We start from the raw sequence: 21,185 nt of genomic DNA, 5'->3' as shown, positions 1-21,185 counted from the left end.
TTAGTCTGTCACCATCATAGTCAAGGCTATGGGCAATGACTGAAAGCTCTCAGAAAAAAAACTTTCACAATTTTAAATGTTAGCATCTAAAATATTTCGTCTGCCATTTCCATTTTTCAACAAATAGTTGAAGACTTTCTATAACCTAACTTATAGACGACCACTACTAGGATTACATGCAGGTGTAACACAGGGCAGTTTAAGCCTTTGCGAATACTCTGCCTTTCAAAGGGTTTATAAGGATTAGAGTGGAGAGGGTGACAGCTATAATCTATGCTGTAGTTATGGACCTTGTTGACACAACAGGTATTAGGCTTCGTTCACATGGAATGTCTATTTTCTAAAAATCTATTTTCTACTCGCGGTATCTTATGATCACAATCTGTGCCCTGAATATCCCGCCGCGTAATTACTGGCAGCGCGAGCCAGTTACTTATAGTAACTTATAGTAACTGGCTCGCGCTGCCAGTAATTACGCCGCGGGATATTCAGGGCACAGACCGTGATCACAAGATATACCGCGAATAGAAAATAGATTTTTAGAAAATAGACTTTCCATGTGAACGAAGCCTTATACAGTGGTTGGGGCACATTCAGCCTCCAAGGAAGCTTTTTTAAAATAAAATAAAAGACCTGGGACTTAATACTGAAAGTTAGGGCTCATTCCCAATGGAACTTTAGTTAAATGTAGAAGGATCTCTTTTTAAAGTATGTTTCACCCTTTTTGCCAAAAGCTGTGAGAGAAAGGAAGAAAAAAAAACACATATGCATATTCACACTAATTTATCCACACAAATAAATGATAAAATAAGATATTTTAACTTACCAGAATATTCGACTTCGCCATTCCCAAAACCATTGATAGGTGGCAGTGTGTTTGGTGAATGATGGCCATTGCTGATCTCTGGCGTTTTGAGCAGGGGATAGCTCTGTGATGTGTGCAGACGGGTCACATCTATTCTCTCATTATTTCTGTAACAGTGGTTTTTAAAAGTTACAAATATAAATATAAATATGAAATTCATGGTAATTCTGTAAATTTACAATTCCCTTTTTACATTGGAATACAGCAACACACCGTTTTACTTTTATTTTACACCATTTTACCTTCTTTAGGTTATATCTTTCACCCCATGCCATTTGTGTTCTATTTAGTACTAAGCACATGTACACACGCACACACACACATATGCACGCACACACACATGCACGTATACACACACACACACACAGAGCAGGGGGCAGAGAGAAGAAAGATAAAATGGATCTCTCTCTCTCTCTCTCTCTCTCTGGTGACAAGACCATTCTTGGTGGTACTGCCATACCTGTATGAATTAGCAGCTGTCTTAGGTCTGAAGGAATCCTGATATGACCTTGGGGATGGAGTTTTCTGTGATCTGGGAGAAAAGTTAAAACCTTCCTCAGCTTGAGGACCTGAAAAGTAGGATGTGCAATAGTACTTCAGTTCAAAATAAATTATTTTTAAATAATAAAAAGAAAGATTCAATAAAAAGCAATTGCACTGGAATTATCATGAGAACATTTATTAATTTTAAAATAACAAGCAAAAAAACTCTCAGCTGTCTGTTTTTGAGTTCAGCATCATTAAATTGTTATTGTAACCAGGTGAAAAAAACGAAGTATTGAAATTTATTCCACATAACACTTTCAATTGCCACAATCACATTACTTTATTGTGTGACCATATTTCACCTCATCAAAACATTTTACATTGCCCTGTTCTTTGCCTTTAACAAATCACAATAAGTCAGATTTAGTTTTCTGATATATAAACAGTTCTAAGATCAGTTTTCTGATTAAAGGCCTTGAATCTGAACTCCTGCTTGTGATTAAAAAAAAAAACATCAGCATCACATTTTACAGTGATATAAGAAATATTGTACCATAAACCCATTGTAAATAAAAATTATATCATCAAAATAAATAATGGACATGACACCAAGCATATATTTCTACAAGTACACAATGTATATTTTGCAACTGATGAGAAGTAGGATTGACGGATTAGGTGTTTAGAAAAAAGTCCTCCTCGTTAAAAAATACCCCCCCCCCCCCCATAAGTGTGATAAAATCATAGCCAAGGCAAACAGAATGCAATTACATGAATCCCTTTAATTATTCACCTGAATGCAGTAAGTAGCCATTGATTCTCGGGGGAGCATTATTACAGCTCTATAACTTCCCGTCTTAATTGGTCTGGGTATTTGTTCAGTGTATTGATTAACGGAACAAGATCGGCCCATAATTACACGGAATGCTTTCTGCTCTGCTAAATTTTCATTCAACTCTTTCCATTTGTGATTTATGACTGTTGGCATTTCTGTAGGGGTTTGTGGTGCTTAGCTAATGTTTCAATGAAATTATAACAGACTCCGTTCATTTAAAGTGAAAGGCTTCTTGTTATTTCACTCTTATAAATAGTTAATGATAAATCACCCCATACGCGTCTATAAAATGAAAAGTAATAAATGAACCCCCCCCCTACAAATTAATCAACTACATATGAAGATGTTTGATGATCAAATGAAGAGGGAGTATTTATTTTAACATGCAACCAGCAGCTTGTATAGATGGAAATTAAGTTGATATATCAGCTAGTCCATAAGTAAAATGGGTACGGGGTGTTAAATGGTCCACTCTGAATCAATATTTTATGCCATTTACAATTTAAATGTACGTTTAACTTTTACAGTAAAAAGTGCCCCTTTCAGGAAATGAACACTCCTTTTTACATTTTGGGACATAAAAATTTTTAATGATCTACAGAAATTCATATAGATATGGATGATTGAGAATGACAAAATTGAAGCTTACTTTGATAATCAATTAAAAATTTTGGAAAACAAAACCAAAATCCACTTTAAAGATCGAAGTATTCATATAAAATAACCCTGCCATGCCTTAAAATTTCATTATCAAAGCTTCTGTAAAGTAACTGATTCAAACTGATCAAAGATATGGTCAGTGTACTTAGAGATATTGACTTGAAAAATATTTGTGCCAGTAAACCAGTAAGTTTGGTAAACAAATTAGGACCACAGTAGCCCATCAGCTGTAGTTACTATATAACTAACACCCTCATGGCATCATCAACTAACAAATATTTAGTCAAACTATTAAAATTTCACAGCCAAACTAAAGGAAACAAGAAGATTTCGGGGAAAGCTTAGTTTAGACCATTACAGCGGACTGAGTAAATTTTATGTGGATTATATGATTTAATGGTAAAAGCATTACACTTTAGATCTACCAGGTGTGCATGTATGCACATGCATGTGCTTTTGTGTGTGCATATACCTGTATTACCTGGGGTAAATTATGTGCCAGTGTATGGGATAGGGGGAAGGGAAGAAAAAATGGGCAGATTCTGAATTTTCACTATAAAATTTTTTGGGTCCAAGAAGGTATGACTGCATGAAAGGGGAGGTACAGTATGCAGCTCTCCCATCCTACAAGATACAAACTTTCGTTTAACTCCAGCGATGCAATTTTATCAATGTCCATGCAAGGAGTTTCAGTACTCCTTGGTCTATTATGTTTATATAGCAGATATAGAATATTACTCATAATTTTAACTTCGGTAATCAGTGAAATTAATCTAACTTACCAAATCTCGTTGACTCATAGATCAAGGAAGTTGTCAGATGGCGAGCCGTGGGACTGTAGTTATTGCCAATGGAGTCACTCACATGACGGACATATTTCTCCTCTTTTATTGGAGCAGCTAGGGTCCACGAGCCTCTTTGGAGTATCTTTGGTTTTTCTGCATAAGCAGGCTGAAAAAGGGGGAGGGGAAATATTTGACTTATAATGATACAATAATTGCCCCAATTATAATGTAGCTACTAGTATATATATAAACCATTTATCATTACAATTTTTTTACCTTCGTAAGTGTATGGCAAATACATGTATTTTGCTGAGCCATCTTATCAAATTTAAAACTGAAATTGCTATTTTGTCTTCAGTTCAATCTTTTGTACTTTTTAAAAATGTATTTCCTTAGTGAAACAGAGAGACCATTGGAAACATTATGGATTGGAAAGAGGAGAAAAAGGTGTGAAAATTATTAGAAGGAGAACATTTATTAATTAAAAACAAGTAAACAGCCCTCAGCTGTCTGTATTTGAGTTCAGCATCATTAAATTGTTATTGTAACCAGGTGAAAAAAATGATGTATTGAAATTTATCCCACATAACACTTTCAATTGCACAATTATATTACTTTATTGTGTGACCATATTTCACCTCATCAAAACACTTAACTTTGCCCTGTTGAGATCAGGCTGATACTATTTATAAGCTGGGGTATGCAACCGATTCATAAATGGAACAAACATGTCTCAATTGTATTGAAAACCAAAGTGATCGGCATTCAAAATAACCCTGATACCGCACACAATTCCCCAGTCGGCACAACAATAACTTGGATTGGTTACTACACAAAATAATCCACCTTTTATTCAACTTCCATTGGGCTGCTGTGTTTTCTAATGTTGGCTGAATGTCGAAGCAAGAGGCATTATAAACCCTTCATTTAACTTCAAAGCAGACTGAATGTGCGGTGACATTCAGGGCTTATGACAGATTTCATCTTGATTTTTCTAAAATATAATGATTTAGGAAGGCGGTGAAACTAAAAAATGCCTTAGCCAACATCAGAAGTATTTCTCCTGAAAACCACTGTCCTTTCCTATATGGATTGGATTAGGAGTACTACATTGTAGTATAGCTAATTTTCACCTGTGCATTCTCTCTCTCTTTCTCTCTCTCTCTCTCCTTGACATCAAGAACAACCTTACTGAGTTTATTATCACATCATTCTCTCCATCCAACCAGAACCAATATTAAACAAGTCACGCAGCAATATTTATTCACAGCAATATTCTCCCTCTCAAGGACAACATGCATTCAACATCCTTGCAATTTTAGGCCTACTTTCCATATTTAAAAACTTTTAAGTTAAACACATTCTATTCTTTTGTGATACTAAATTCACTTATCCTGTCACCATAGTATTTCTCATACCCAGTCCCGTTTTAATGCATTAATTTCATCTGCCAAATTTACACTCCTATACAAGGGGTGTGTGCCCAGTATCTTAAGTCTCCCCTGGTCAAACAGTATCTTTGAATTTTGACACGAAAATTCCTTCAGGTTAGTTGGCTGTGTCAACATGGCAACAGTGCTTGAGTTTTAATAGAAGGTATTATGGGTTCTCCCGTGTCCCAAGTCTGTTTCCTCCAATGCACAGTTGATATATAAAGAACAGCTATTTTAACTGATTTTAATATCCTCCACTCTATGTTGAAAGCAAGGGCTCATTGAAAGAAAAAAACATACAGGATGCTGCATTTATTTCACCGATAAATTCCTATTTTGGGTGGATTTCAATAAACTGAATGAAGGAAACCACCTGCACTTTGTGAAGAGTGCTTGCAGTGCTTGTGGTGAACTTTAACCATGGGGTACAACACAAGATATGCCCAGTAGTAAGCAAATGGGAGAGGCCAAACTTCAACTGTTTTTTTTTTTTTTTTCTTTTTTTTCTTTTTTTTTAGCAAAGACATGATTACTATCGAGAGTAATGTTCTGATTCAAAAACATTCAAATATGGACATCCACTACAGACTTTGTCATATTTTATATTATGGAAGAAATAAATCATAAATGTTGGGCAAAAAATATCGCCAATAAAACACAAACAATACAGGAGCAACCATAAAATATCAAACAAACAATGCCTGTTGATGAAACAGTAATAACGGAGTGAAAAAAAAACAGCAAGAAAAAACACAAAAGATGAACTCAGCAACACCTTCCACAATAATAAAACTTTATCACGGGACATAAAACACTTGACTACACACCAGTCGTGTGTATTTTACCTCCTTTATTCAAAAAGTTACAATAAAACCTAACCTTTGACAAAACCTATATTTGCCCGTCGCTTTTCCTGTCCAGCACTAAATAACAAACCCACGGAGAAATGTTTATCCACCTGTTTTACTTCTATATGCAGTAGCTTTACGAGCAAACCTGGCTTGGAAACTGATTTGATACTTCAATCATATCGATTAAAGGGAAAACTGAGATATGTATATATTTTGTAAATGGATAAATGACTAACTGGTAAAAATCATTGGAGGCATAAAGGCATCTTACTAGTAGTCATTCCAAGTTGTGTACACACCATATGCAAAGATAACATTTTTGGAAAGTAAAGGGTGCTCTGAAAAATGCTGCAAACTGTTTTACCTTCTCAATATTTCAAATATCAAGAATTATTTCTTATAACTCACTTGGACACCATGCACTGGTTTCAAAAAAAGTTGAACTTCAATAATTTTCAAAAAAAAAATAAAAAAAAAAAGTTTATCATCTTCTTTCAATTTTCATTCTCAGTACCCAAATTAGTCACATTCAAGGCAGACCATCTAGTATATGACAGACACACACACTTTTTGAGGTGATATTTTCACCGTCCCTGTGCCTGCACCTGACCAGCCAGTTTATCACCATTGTAGCTATGATCAATTGTGTTTGTTTGCAAACATTCTTATCTCGCGGAGAAGACATATTTGCTAACATTATTGGATCGGAGGTATGAGTACTTCAGTTTACTCAGCATTGTCTGTGTAGAGTTAAAGGGAAAACAGCAGGAAAAATATACCAAATATATCAATATAGAAAGATGTGATGTAATGCTTTAGTTATCTTATGAATTTTAGATGGAGAATTTCCAGTTTTATTTTATACCAATTGGAAAAGTCTTTAAGGAAAAGACAGTCGAGTAAATTCAAAATGGCTAGCTAAATGATAAACTGGACAAAGGTTTACAGGCCAGTGTGTAAAGTGTGACACAGCTTAGTATATCATATAAATACACCAATTAAAATATGTCATTTTTTCATTTCTTCAAAATAAATTTATCAATTATTTTTTAAACAACCAAATACATTTTATTTTTCTAAGGAGGAAAAAGTATTAAGCTGTATATTTCCCCACTCAGCACTAATTCTCAAGCACCTGTGAGTTACCCACCACTGTTGATAAACTGTCACTTAATCTGAAAATCTACAGCCATGAAGTTGCTATAGATTTCTTTTTAATGTGTTGTTTTTGTCTCAGGCATCATCCCGATAAAACATAATAACATAATCAATCCCACCTCTCGGTGATAACACATGTATTATAACCTTTTGAGGTGACTTCTGTTGGAAAATCAATACCATGGTGATACAACTTAATGCAATGTTGTGAAAGGAGCATGATGTTTCATGATAAAAAAACTAAAATGACGGGCAGGCCAAAGTACCATCTGTGTTAATACTGCTTTTATATCTTTTCTCTTGCTATTTTGACCATAGGGTTTCTATCTTAGTAAACTGCTGCATGAGCACTGGATTTATCATGATTCATATAATAACAAAACTGATCAAATAACTATTAAAAGTCTTGTCTACCTAGGATCCATGACATGCTCCAATGATAAAAATGTGCAAAAAAATAAATAAAATAAAATAAAATAATTTTTAAAAAATGGCTGTTCAAAAATGAAAATGGAAGTCAAAAAGACAGCTGGAGAAGTTTCATGGCTAATGCCCTTGCTTGAACAAAATGTCCACACACACCTAACTCCTCTTTTTTCTTCAACAATAGGTTGCAGACAGTCCATTATCAAGGATAAAGACAGACCAGTTCCCGCTAAAAGTCTACCGGAAATAGCCTGTACAGTATGCAACCTTTAACAACCCATCGGAAACAAATCATGGATCAAAGATTTTCCTCAAAGACTGACAGCGCCGTGAACCATTAATCAATGGACTAGAATGGAGACCGCCATGAAAAAAGCTTTTTATGCTCTTTAATGATGCAAACGTAAATCACTGCTGTATTGTTTAAAACTAAATCTATGACATCATCAATACATACATTACAACATATATCACAGTTTGACCAAAATATCAATATTTAATTTACGTCACCCTTTTCAACTGTCAATGGACTCTTCCTGTTACCTTTTATAGAGGGAACACAGTAGTCTATTCAATGTTTCAGGAAGACTTTTCTGTATGGAGAGCTTTATACTTGATATCCAATCGTAATTGCTATTGATTGCCCTATGTGCCAGACAACATACACATAAAAATACTAGTATGTTTTCCTTGTTTTAGAAATGTGAATCCATACACTTGAAAATACTGTATAGATTTTTGCAGCCTAGACTAATGGGTTCACATACGTAAGATGTATATTCCATTAAAAATCAAGGGATTGAAATCTCTACTTGTGAACAACATCTCTATAGATCAGTTTACAAAAAGTCACCAAAGCCACGCGGGGTTATGGGGGGTCATTTTGGAGCTGTGTTGGATTCCTAAGAGCAATCTAAAATGGATTAGAGACTTGTTATATTTCCGAGCGAATAATTAAGTAAATTATAATTAAAATAAAACTTAATAAAACTTTTTTAAAACTTAATTATCATGCACTGAGACCTGCTGATAACATTAAACATTTTTACTTCTTCCTCTTCAAAAAAAAAAAAAAAAAATTAAAATCCTTTAAAAACATAATGGATGGATGTACTCAAAATCATCTAGTAATAATTAAGTGCTGTGGGTACAGGTAGATGAATTAACCTACTTCAGTTCTCTATAAAAATCATGTTCAGTACAGTGAAAACCGAAACACAAGTGGGACTTCCCACACAGTTTCAGTCTAAGTATGTTCTCAAAGTCAACGATAATGTAAAACACTGCCCTTCATATCCCTGGGCTATTCTACACAAACACTGACAGCATTCAGGGCTGTAAGCTAGCTATGGGTATTCTAACGTCTGGGTAAATACAGGGACATGTTACTTGTATACAAAATACATTACCTGTAGAATTCCCAGGACAAGTTCAATAATTTCAATCAACAGTTCTATAACTATGGGGACTCTTCGTGGCATAGACATTAATTTCCCTGATAAAGTTCTTTGTATATCATGATTGCATGACTCGAAAATGTTTGTTGAGAATCAGCTATATTCATCGTTTTAAAAGGAGAGTCATTTACATGATGAGGCAGCTGCCGTCAATATGGGACTATTGTTGAATGAAAATTGAATGTGATGTCTATCACAAATGTTATAGATGACTTAATTTACAGTGCTATTTTGACACCATGGAAAGGTTTCAGGGAACCAAAATTCTCCAGTCCACAAACTGACAGTCTTGGTCCAAGGATCACTAGCAAGCCAATATCAGAGTTGAACTTCAGTATCAGTGGAAGAATGAGGGATCAGCAATAACCAACAACAAGATTTTCTGTTGCCACTGACTTTATTCTATCTCTCTCCCTGTCCCTCTGTCCCTCTGTGAGGATGCAGGGGATTATATACACAGATATCAAAGACATTCCTATGATCAAAGAGATACATTTAAGATAACTGTAAGGGCGACAACATGTCCCTTCAACTTGTGCCCAGCCAGTGTTACGGACCTGTATTTCAAGTTAAATGTTGCCACTGACTTTATTCTATCTCTCTCCCTGTCCCTCTGTCCCTCTGTGAGGATGCAGGGGATTATATACACAGATATCAAAGACATTCCTATGATCAAAGAGATACATTTAAGATAACTGTAAGGGCGACAACATGTCCCTTCAACTTGTGCCCAGCCAGTGTTACGGACCTGTATTTCAAGTTAAATGCTAAATATTTGTCATGGCAGGTCATTTCTGACCCTGCCCTGTAATTATCAAAATGATGCTGGAGATGTGTGTGGTAGGTCATCTCTGACTCTGTGTGCCACGGCAGGTCATTTCTGACCCTGCCCTGTAATTACCAAAATTCACCAAAAATCACTAAATTTAACATGAAACATCTTCCTGGCCCAATAAAATTTGTGCCTCAAATTTTGTTCACAATGTAATGACAAACAGAAATATTGTCTTATAATAGGACTACCATAATCGTAAGATAAACACGAGTGCAAGCTATTATGCTGGCAATTATTATAGCCATAAGCAACAAAGTTTAACATTAGCATGCCTTTTCATAGTTATAATGATAATAATGCTGAAGTTTCCCTATAATAGTCTATGTCTACAAATAATTAATACTATTGAGCATAAAAAGATATTCTTTTAACTACCAGTAAATATGGTACATCTCTTAATTCACTGTAACAATCAAATTTGATTGCCTTAACATTACACAGACAGATACAGTATATAATATATAATCCTGTGTTTACACATTTAAGAGATACATGTGTAGCATTGCTTGACAACCTAAAGTTATCTTTATCCATTACATTATTAATACCCTCCATCATCAAATCAACAATTGTTTTGTTTCATATTTGTCAATTAATTATTATAACTTTTTTCTATGTGGTTACATAATTTCCAGAATCAATTCTGATTTTCTCATTAACATCATATTGAAAGTCATTATTTTATTATATCATGATGGAACATTAATATAATTCATGTATATTGTCAGTACACTCAAATATACATCTTAGAGTTACATGTATAGTTATATTTCACATCATAAATGTTATCATAATCCATTATATTATCAATACCCTCCACCATCAAATCAAAGATTTTTGCTAAATATTGGTCATTGCTACATCAATTAATTATCATAACTTTTTCAATGTGGTTACATAATTTCGATAATCAATACTGATCGTCTCATTAATATCAAATTAAAAATTATTATTTTCTTATATTATGATAGCTCATTAATATAATTCATGTATACTGTCAGTACACGCTCAAGTATACAACACAAATCACTGTGGATCACACATAATCACACTCACACTCCGTAGAAGTGGACTGTTCATTAAATTGTTTTACCCTTTATAGCGTAATAAGGTCAAATTGGTATTCACAGGAGGTACATTAAACGTTCATGATGCAACACTACAAGATGCGCATCAAATGGCTGATCAATTATTGACATGATAGAAAAATATTGCCACCAGGACAAGGGGACACTGGTAGGCAATGGAATGAAGTGGTTCACCTGTCCTTGAGTCACTTTTATTGTTACATCTCCCCATTCAAGCACTAAATTTGGTCTTAATCCCTTTATTACTATCAGGTTAGCAATAATTTGATTTCCCGTTGCTTTGATATCAAATGGACACTGTTTAAGATGACATAGGTGTATCAACATGCTCTTTTCAGCATTGTTTATTTCTAGTGCTAGGCCATTTTGCTGGTGCCTACCTTTACACAAAATAATTACTCCCAGAATGATAAAAAGAAGAAGTATTGCTGAAAAGTAAACTGCAGGAGCAATTTCATGCGTTAAAATTTTATAGATGTCGAATTCAATTTTGGGTGACGGAGATGGTGAGCTATATTGATAGATAAAATTGGGAGCAGTGTTTGCCTTGGCATGGGCCATAGTTAACATTGCAGTGCTTAAAACTTTGATTTTATAAGTAAGTGTGGCTGACAGAGCAATTGCTAGGATTGCAACACTCAAAGCTACATACCCAATTATATCATCCAGAGACAGTCCTCCTGTGGGTAATGTTAAGTCACCAGACAAGAGGGGCTCAGTCAGCGACTGAAATATAGTCTCTCCCTTTTTTGCTGCTGACATTACTTTTCGCAGATTGAGTTTAATGGAGGAATCCTTGGTTAAAAATTGTGAAAAGTTATGATTGTATAGGCGTAACGTGGGGATTGTTACTCTGGGGGGTGTTTGAAAGACAGAATGACCAAAAATATCAGAAAAGCTACCTTCATCAAAAAGTTGCTGTAAAAGTGCTAAATTTATGGGATGAAGAATTTCAGTAGTTTCATTATGTTCACAAATTCGACGGGGAGGAATATATGTGGAGTCCCCTTCTATAGAGCAGGAACATGGCACCTTCAAAACACAAAAATTACAACCAACTTTGGTTACATTGGATGAACACCGCATTGTCAAATTTTGAATTCTGTTAACCAGAACCTGATCTTTCCCAACTGGCGTTAAGGTGGAGGAGATGCTATTGGGTAGGAGTTGGAAATCGCAGAGGTCTTTGATGCTGGTTTTATCATTTAGTAGAAGGGCCTTTAAGCAATGAGGTTTTTTGGATACCTTAGTATTTTCCAGTGCACAAAACATGGGGTTTTGTCCAGTGCAAGATTTCAGAAAATCATAGTTCAGGCTAATGTGGTGGTTCCCAAAACTGGCAAAGTATTCAGGAACATTGTGGAGGAGGGTGGCATGCTTACTTGTCGCATTGAGGGGAACTGGTACTGCTTTAACATGAAACACTGTAAATAAATCGTGGGATGCTATGGGAATTTTGATGGTGATTGCTATTGACTGATTTAAGTTATGTGTGGCAATTTTGCCATAACGGTAGTAATACTGCAAATTTTGGTTGATAAGTAGTCCTGGAAATTGTTTTTGAAGAGAAGCCTTAATTTTCTTTAAAGTGCTGCTTAGCATATGAGGGGGAAATAGAATTGGTGAAAGCTTTCCATGGGAGACATCATTCATACCTATCATTGTATTTTCGATTTCAAAGGTGAGCTTGTTAGTTATGGTACTTACATGCATTAACTTTGTAAATAACCCAAGTGTAAAATCTATTTCATTCTCAATATACTTTAAATCACCTCCTAACATTATGTTTAACTGGTGATTGTCTTCTATCTGTTTAACCATGTTCATCATGCGTTCATTTTGTCCACTTACAATTGACCCATATTGAGAACTAAATTTGGAAAAGGATGTCAGGGCTTTTTGCTGCCTTGATTGCAATGCATTGATGTGATCAATCACCTTATTAAGTTGGTCTTCCGTTGCCACTCCAAAGAGACTATTCGCCACCTTACCTACAAATGGAAGTGCTGATCTTTTTTGTCTATTTTCCTCAACATCATCATTGGTAAATATTTCACTTACTCTATGCCGAAGTGCTCTCAATTCACTTCTTGTTTGACTATACAACTTTCTACCTTCATCTACTGCTCTTTCGATTAATTTACATGTTTTCTTATTTAAACGCCCATCGCAATTATACTCTAAGTTAGGCTCCATCGGAACTTCTGGCAAGTACACCAACATAGTGTGTAGCCAATAGTCGTTTACCACTGCCATCGTCCCTTCATTTCTAAAGAAAACACCGTAGTTTATCCGATTTTCAGCACTGGTAAGGGGCAGAATTGCCACAGCCATCCAGATGACAAGCCATAGACTTATGCAATCGTATTGGGGTCCTGAGGAGAAATATGAGATTATAAGAAGTGGCCTTTACCTATCTTACTTATAGAACCAGCTACAAGAAGATTGCGCATTAGGTACAAAACCGAAGATCAGAAAAGAGTAGGAGAACAGGACTGTACAATAAAAAGGCATAAGGATTAAGCGCTAGACATTTTAGAAAGACTGCCAATTCTATACTGAGGAGTTGCATTACATCTGATCACAATCTATTGACGAGTCACCAGTTTACGCTTTTTCTTCTTTCCTTTCTTCGTCTTATTAGCATGGAATTCCTGAATTAGCAAATCTGGCACTTTATCAGCCCTAACCCAAGTCGATGTTTTTATACCTTTCCACTTTATTCTATATAGCTTTTCTCCTTTGTACCATTCATAACATAATACTTTCTCTACCTCTTTTTCCTGTGGGTTATCTATCTCAACTTCACATGGGACAGGAGTGTCAGGTACATTAGCATCAAATTGTGCTTCTGGTTGGATATTTTCAGTATCATTGATCGGACCATTAACTGGAACATTTTGTGGAGTGATGTCATCAAACTTTGTTCTGATAATGGGGTCTTTGTATGGTTTAAGTCTATTGGCATTAACAGGGGCCTTCACAAGTTTGTTGGTGATACACTCTCTCAATTGGTATGTGGCATTGCCAAGCACTCTCACTATATAGAAAGGCCCTGCAAATTTTGGAACGAGTTTGGATGTCAAACCTTTTGGGGTTCTTTCATTTCTTAATAAAACTTTGTCCATTTCGGCATATTTTGGATTTGTAGCATTTCGGTTATGATATTTGGCATTTTGCCACTGAGATTCCAGTTTTATTTTTGCTGCCACCTGTCTACCCTTGTTTAGAGAATCTAATCTGTCTGATACATATTTTGCCACATTATGGGGTAGGTCCCTCTTTGGTAGTAATTCAACATCTAAAGGTGTGGTCATTTCCTTTCCAAAAAGAATGAAAAATGGACTATAACCCGTCCCTTCTGTGGGAGAACTTCTATAGGCCATTAACACTGATTCTAAATGATCTGCCCAATCTGACTGATCTTCTCGACATAGGGCACGCAGTGATTGCCATATAAAACTGTTGAACCGTTCACACGTGGCATTTGTTTGGGGATGATACGATGCTGTGTAGTGTCTTTCTACATCAAAAATGTCACAAATGGCTTGTACTAACTTTGATCTAAAATTTTGGCCTCTGTCTGTAATAATTTCAGAAGGCGCACCAAATCTTGTAAAAATATGTTTGTATAAGACATTTGCTATTTCAGTAGCCTCTTGTGATTTAAGGGCAAATGCCTCTGGCCAACGTGAAAACGATTCTACAGCTAGCAAGATATACTTGTGTCCGGACTTTGTCGGTGTGATTGGACCTAGTATATCCAAATGCCATGTGCTGAAAACATCTTTTATGGGAAGGGGCTGTAGTAACGACTTTGTATTGTGATAACCTCTTTTGACCTTCTGACAAACACTGCAGGACTTGACATAACGTTTAATGTCCCTTGACATTTTTGGCCAATAATATTTTAACCTGATTTTTTCTAGGCATCTCCTAAAACCTGGATGGCAAGCGCCTGCCCTGGCATCATGGTACGCTTTCAATACCTTAGCCCTGTATTGTTTTGGCACTGCTAACTGCTCTATCAAGTTTTCATCACCTGCCTTTTGTTTTCTTCTATTTATGTGTTGCCTATACAGTATACCGTTCCTAATCAGGAAAAATTCTTTCAGGTTCTTCTTTTCTGATTGTACACTAGTAGGACTTTGGAGGATTCTAATGATTGAAGCTAGGTCAGGGGAAGCGCTTTGCTTTTGAGCCAAGTCAGTTAGTTCTACCTTATCTGGCCATTTTGTTAGTGGTGTTTTATTGACACTTGCAACTACTACTGGAGGATTTGGTCTGCAGTAATTGAATTTGATGGTATGAAGTTTCTTGTCAATTTTTGATGGGAGTGTCAGGGGATACGTGCCCTTAGCATCATCTATCATGTTGACTTTAGGTTGTGTTAGAGCTATGTCATCGTCTGCTTCATCAGTTTGTCTTGATAAACAGTCTACGGGGTTCGTGCTACCTTTCTTGTAATAAATTGAAAACTGTAAGTCTTGAATTTCAAGTGCCCACCTATTCAATTTCTGGTTTCCACTTTGTTTTGATTGCAACCACTCCAGAGGTTTATGGTCAGTAAAGATTGAGAAATGATTGGGTTGAAGGTAAACTCGGTATTCCTTAATTCCCTCAATTAAAGCCAAACATTCTTTTTCTGTAACATTGTAATTTCTTTCTGCAGGACGCAGTGTTCTAGAACCATAAGAGATAGCATGTTCCCTTCCATCTTTGTCAACTTGACTAAGCATATAACCTATCGCAAAGTCTGAGGCATCAGTCGTTAGTTTGAATTCTCTGTTCATGTCGGGGAATGCCAAGATAGGGGCTGTCGCTAAGGTGTTTTTTAGCTTGTCAAATGACTGTTGGCACGTGTCTGTCCAACTAAATGGTTTATCCTTTCGTGTTAATGCATTCAAGGGGGCTGCAATTTTAGCATAATTTTTGACAAAACGACGATAGTAATTGCACATACCCAAAAAGCTTTTCACCTGTGTGCGAGTTTTCGGTCTCAAAACTTTTTTGACTGCCTCTACTTTTGACATATCTACTGAAATGCCATCTTTTGAGATGAAATGACCTAAAAAGGCTATTCGTTTAGTAGCAAATTTGCATTTTTTTGTTTTCACTTTGAGATTGGTTTCTTGTAACCGTTTGAAAACTAATTCCAAATGTTGGAGATGTTCCTCAAAATTTTTTGAAAAGACCAAAATGTCATCAATGTAACACAACACCATTTTCCAATTTAAATCTTTTAGCACACGGGCCATTGTGTTTTGGTAGTGCGCCGACGCGTTACGAAGGCCAAACGCAAGTCTTTTAAACTGAAAATGACCATGGTGGGTCACAAAAGCTGTTTTATGTCTGGTAGTCTCTTCTAAGGGAAGTTGCCAAAAGCCCGAGAATAAATCTAAAGAACTGTACACCCTGGCATTAGAGTCAGCAAGTATGTCGAGTACGTCAGTCAGTCGAGGCAAGGGAAAGTGGATGGGCGTGGTCACTTTATTTAAACGTCTATAGTCTATAGCAAAACGCATAGATCCGTCTTTTTTGCGAACCAAAACCACTGGGCTTGCCCACTCACTATTTGACTCCTCAATGATATGATTTCTAAGCATCTCATCTGTTTGTCTTTCTATCTCAGTCTTTTGGTCAGTTGTCTGTCTATAATGTCTTTGTCTTTGGGGCGGGGCGTTACCTGTCTCTATCACATGTCCTTTCACTTTTGCCTCTCCCATTTCTGATAAATCTGATGCAAATATATCCCTGTATTTCCCTATTAATATCAATAGTTCACCTTTCTGTTCTTCTGTCAGGTCAGTTTCATCTAAAGATAAGCCCGTTTCTTTAGCTAACTTCAGGAAATGTGAGTTATCTATGGACTCTGCCTCTATTGTCCCAATAAAGTGTTCCCGTTTTAAGCATGAGCTAATGTTAGCTGGACCCTCCTCACCCATGGGTAGAATACAGTTTGTTTCTACAGGGTATGCTTTGGCCAAGACAGTGTCATTTGGAATGGTTATTGATTTGTCAGTGGGATTGTATATTCTGCACATGCTCCGATTTTTATCTATAACACACCTAGCCACCAAATAGTGGTTATCGACAGGATCTAACAGTAGACTTTTAGCATTGGTCTTATTTGCTCCAGATATTTTTACAGGAATTAAGCTTTCAGTTCTGGGACCAACAGTTATTTTGTGATTGGTACGCACCAGGCCTACATAATTTGGTTTATTTGTGTGATAGAACTTCTTATCATTAAATGACAGGATGCTATTTTTCATGTCAAAGGTAGCTCCATTTGTCTTTAGGAAATCAATGCCCAAAATAACATTTCTGGGAAGGTTTTGCAAAATGTAAAATTTATGAGTGAAGGAGTTTTTGCCTATGACAAAGTCAATTAAAGCACAACCAATAATTTTATGGGATTCTCCGCCTACTCCTGAGATTGTTAACAGATCTGATTTTAAAAACTTAACTGTTGATTGTTTTTCATGTTTTATGTCTCTCATGATGTTATCGGAAATGCAAGATATTGATGCACCTGTGTCAATCATGGCCTTAACTGTCAGGGTATTAAAATGGATTTTAATCAAATTGTGTTCTATAGGGTCCCCTCCCATGACATTTCCTAGAAAACAACTCTCCTGTAAATTTTTCAATTTTTCCTTATTACGCAGACACCCCTATTGTTTTATGGTTCTGCAAACCACAGCCAAATGACCAATACGCTCACAGTTGTAGCATTTCATGTTACGGGCAAAACAATTTAATTCCGTATGAAAAGTCCACTTACCACAACGTGAACACTTTCTCTCCTTTTCCTCTCTTCTCTCCTTCCTCCATTCACCCCTTCTTTCTGCACTCCTTTCACGCATCCTCTCCTTGCTGCTATCTCTAGATCGATCTGCTGGCACTGGAATCCCTTGATTTTGCTGAGCTGCCACTGGACTCCCTTGATTTTGTTGAGCTGCCACTGGACTCCCTTGATTTTGTTGAGCTGCACTGGGGGGCATAGGTGGCGGTGGTGGTGGTGGTGGCATCTCTATCATTGCTTGGGACTGCTCCTGTTGCTGCACTGGGGATCTTATCAGAGAGTTGGTCTGCTGGGCTTGTTGTTGTCTCTCAATCTGGTCCAGAGGCTGCAGCTCCTGTTGTTGCTGAGGACCAGGCTCATGTTGCTCTGAGGGTTGTGGTTGTTGCCCATCTAATTCAGGGGTATGCTGACTCGAGGCCTGCTGTTCTGTTGCTGCTTGCTGCTGGTTGGAAGTTCTGGGGGATGCCCGTCTCATTTTTGTTGCCCTTATGGTTACTCCACCAGTATCAGAGTTGAACTTCAGTATCAGTGGAAGAATGAGGGATCAGCAATAACCAACAACAAGATTTTCTGTTGCCACTGACTTTATTCTATCTCTCTCCCTGTCCCTCTGTCCCTCTGTGAGGATGCAGGGGATTATATACACAGATATCAAAGACATTCCTATGATCAAAGAGATACATTTAAGATAACTGTAAGGGCGACAACATGTCCCTTCAACTTGTGCCCAGCCAGTGTTACGGACCTGTATTTCAAGTTAAATGCTAAATATTTGTCATGGCAGGTCATTTCTGACCCTGCCCTGTAATTATCAAAATGATGCTGGAGATGTGTGTGGTAGGTCATCTCTGACTCTGTGTGCCACGGCAGGTCATTTCTGACCCTGCCCTGTAATTACCAAAATTCACCAAAAATCACTAAATTTAACATGAAACCAATATCACCAAACACTGCTCTTATACAATAATACATACTAGTTCACTGTGGGATACAAGACTCTGCTTAGGGAAGCCTTGCTTCGCTCCACATGTATAAAACAGTAGATAAGTGAAATTTTACTTTAATGTGTAGTGGTTCACATCTTTGTTAGGTTTTATCTCATTTTTCTTGAAATACTGTTTATATATATATATATATATATATATATATATATATATATATATATATATATATATATATATATATATATATTTTTTTTTTTTTTTTTTTTTTTTTTTTTTTTTTTTTTGGAGGGGAGGTAGAAAGGGGTACATGCTTCTATCTCTGAAGCTAAGGGGAATGGTACATGCCCACTGCTCCCACCCTACCCTCACCCCACCCTGTATCTGTCACTGTTATACATAACCCATAGCTGTCAATTCACTTACCCATGGAGCACTGAGAGGGGGGAGATGGGAGATGATGTCTGGGCGATGCTGGACCTCAAACTCATTCATTGGAGCCACAGGGACCCCGTTGTGGTGACCATTGTGGAGACCATTGGCCTGAAACAAGAGTGAAAAAACCCTAGCTATTATAAATTGAAGAAGTGAATGCACATAGGAAATACAGATCATGTACATGCAGCTAGTATATCATACCAAACTACATCTATCTATTTAAAATCCAACATTATTGAGCCCACTGAGTTAAAGCAAGGGCAGTAATTGTAATTCTTGCCATCTACTGGCTCTTATGTTTTTTGACAGGTAAAAGTCTAAAACTTCCAGTTTACTAATACAAATATACTGTTTAAACTAGTAATAAAACTATACTAATTACATAACAACTGCACCATTTACATCAATTACTTCAAACAGATATATTCTATCAAACAAATATTGTAACAGCATATGTAAAATTTTGATATATTACGCAACAAAGTGTGAAATTTAACGGTGGTTGGTGTGAAATTAACATCCTCATATATTACATAGCATCACAGCGCGTCCAGGTGTTGAGTCTATTGGACCAAAGCATCACAGAGAATACCATTAAAATTTTTTTATTTAACAAATAGGAGGGTTAGAACTTAGAAGTTGAGTATAAGAAATCGTTTGCATTAGGCATTCTCTTCAACAACTACAAAATACGAGGGTTTTTATCAGTAAAGGGGGTAATAAAGCAGCTAAACGAGGAGTTAAATTTTGAGCAACTCCTTACATCGTTTGCCTCTACAGCAACAGTTTGGACATTTAAGTATATTAAAAGAGCCCAACCATGTACAGTATATACACACCGTACGTCGTTATAAAAACAGTGAGCGCTAAAAGTTTCGATGAAGCGTTATAACATGAATATAGCGTTACTGTGCAGTCCATATCTGATACCATACCATACTAACCTCTCTTTGAGCCGTATTAGGTACACTGGCTCGCCTCATGATTCAAACACCAAGTATATCCCGTAGTTTATGTGACATCTGGTAAAAACGGTCCCATATTCCTGTGTGTGATAATTTTCTCTCAGTAGAAGTCAAATAAGCTAGAGATCTGTGGGCTAATCCCCTGTGCCTTTTGCCAGTGCACTAACGAGTGGAGGTTCTATGACGGCTTTTCATATGCTAATCAGTTGCTTAGAGATTGTACACAATCTGCCAGCGATGTCGTAAAAGTTGGGATGCCGGCGCGATGCGGGGGCGATTTTTGCGACTTCGGGTTCGCTTGATATGGGTTCTCAAATGTTGGAGTGTGATGTTTTTAACTGAAAATGATACTTTTGTGAGATTTGCGTTTTGGATTATACGTGAAAAAGTGCTGTCACTCATGTTAAATTTGACATCAACAGACCCTTGCTTGGTTCTTAACGTCAGTAAAAGTCGACACTATGTCACCTCATTCTGGTATTTTTTTTTTTTTAATCATCTTGGTGATGATTTTTTATCTCCTTTTTTTTAAATTTGGTTGTATAAAATTATCCATCGCATAATGTGGGTAGCGATGAGACTTAAAAAGGCGCCCAATGTCAACTAATGAACCACACTTAATAAAAACATTAAAGAAAGGAAAAGTTCTTGAGAAAAAAAGTTTCAACTACATTTATTCATGTATTTGTTCGAATGGTCCTTCAATAAAAAAATAAAAATAAAATAAAATAAAAACGCTAATTGATTGCACTTTCTTTATTACTATTTTAATCTCAGGCTGATAAAATGGCTCTCTTACCGGTTTACAAACAATTTATTAAAATACTCTGAATCCCCCCTCCCCTCCGTTTTACAGTCAAGCGTGTATTATACAGCACTGTTTTAAACTTGAGATTAAAGAGTGTACCGGTAAGCGAGCCATTTTATCAGTCTTGAAATGCTTTAATGTTAAGGAATAGCGAATGACGTACATGCACAGCAGTTTTGTTATAAATAAAAAAGCGTATTTTGTGATCAATGAACAGGAAGTCAATTTTTGTTATGAATCGATAAATGAATAAAGAAAATGACAAGATTTTTAATCAGAATTTAAGCTCATGCTGTTTTCAAAGAGCGATTCGGTATAAAAAGTGGCATTTCTGAAAAATTAATAA

General features: G+C 36.4%; 2 protein-coding genes across 7 annotated transcripts in view; both read right to left on the bottom strand.

Moving 5' to 3' along the window:
* The window catches only part of LOC106174593 (dynein axonemal heavy chain 3), an 82,953-nt gene extending 62,719 nt beyond the window's left edge, over positions 1-20,234 (bottom strand). For all 6 annotated transcript variants that reach the window (XM_087015044.1, XM_087015047.1, XM_087015046.1 and 3 more), the window contains exons 1-5: positions 20,011-20,234; positions 19,055-19,171; positions 3,629-3,797; positions 1,326-1,434; positions 827-972 (exon numbers count right to left, since the gene is read on the bottom strand). In XM_087015044.1, coding sequence (XP_086871170.1) covers positions 827-972; positions 1,326-1,434; positions 3,629-3,797; positions 19,055-19,171; positions 20,011-20,049 — 580 coding nt within the window. In that variant the 5' untranslated portion in view covers positions 20,050-20,234. The remainder of the gene's footprint in view (positions 1-826; positions 973-1,325; positions 1,435-3,628; positions 3,798-19,054; positions 19,172-20,010) is intronic.
* Positions 10,140-18,616, bottom strand: LOC147761100 (uncharacterized). The gene is made up of 2 exons (XM_087015050.1): positions 17,667-18,616; positions 10,140-13,254 (listed from the first exon to the last, which is right to left on the bottom strand). Exons 1-2 carry the CDS (start codon positions 18,160-18,162, stop codon positions 10,916-10,918), a joined length of 2,835 nt encoding a protein of 944 aa, XP_086871176.1. The 5' UTR covers positions 18,163-18,616; the 3' UTR covers positions 10,140-10,915.
* Positions 20,235-21,185: the final 951 nt, after the last annotated feature.

The sequence above is a fragment of the Lingula anatina genome, chromosome 6, assembly GCF_051362555.1.
Source record: "Lingula anatina isolate TDL-2025a chromosome 6, LinAna3.0, whole genome shotgun sequence".
NCBI lineage: Eukaryota > Metazoa > Brachiopoda > Lingulata > Lingulida > Lingulidae > Lingula > Lingula anatina.
The sequence above is the reverse complement of the archived record's forward strand: the minus strand, read 5'-3'. Positions and strand labels throughout refer to the sequence as shown.

Coding starts and splice junctions, on each gene's coding strand:
- LOC147761100 (XM_087015050.1), bottom strand. CDS start 18,162: ATGAGACGGGCATCCCCCAGAACTTCCAACCAGCAGCAAGCAGCAACA. Junction 13,255..17,666: donor GAGAAAGTGTTCACGTTGTG/GTAAGTGGACTT, acceptor ATTTCTCCTCAG/GACCCCAATACGATTGCATA.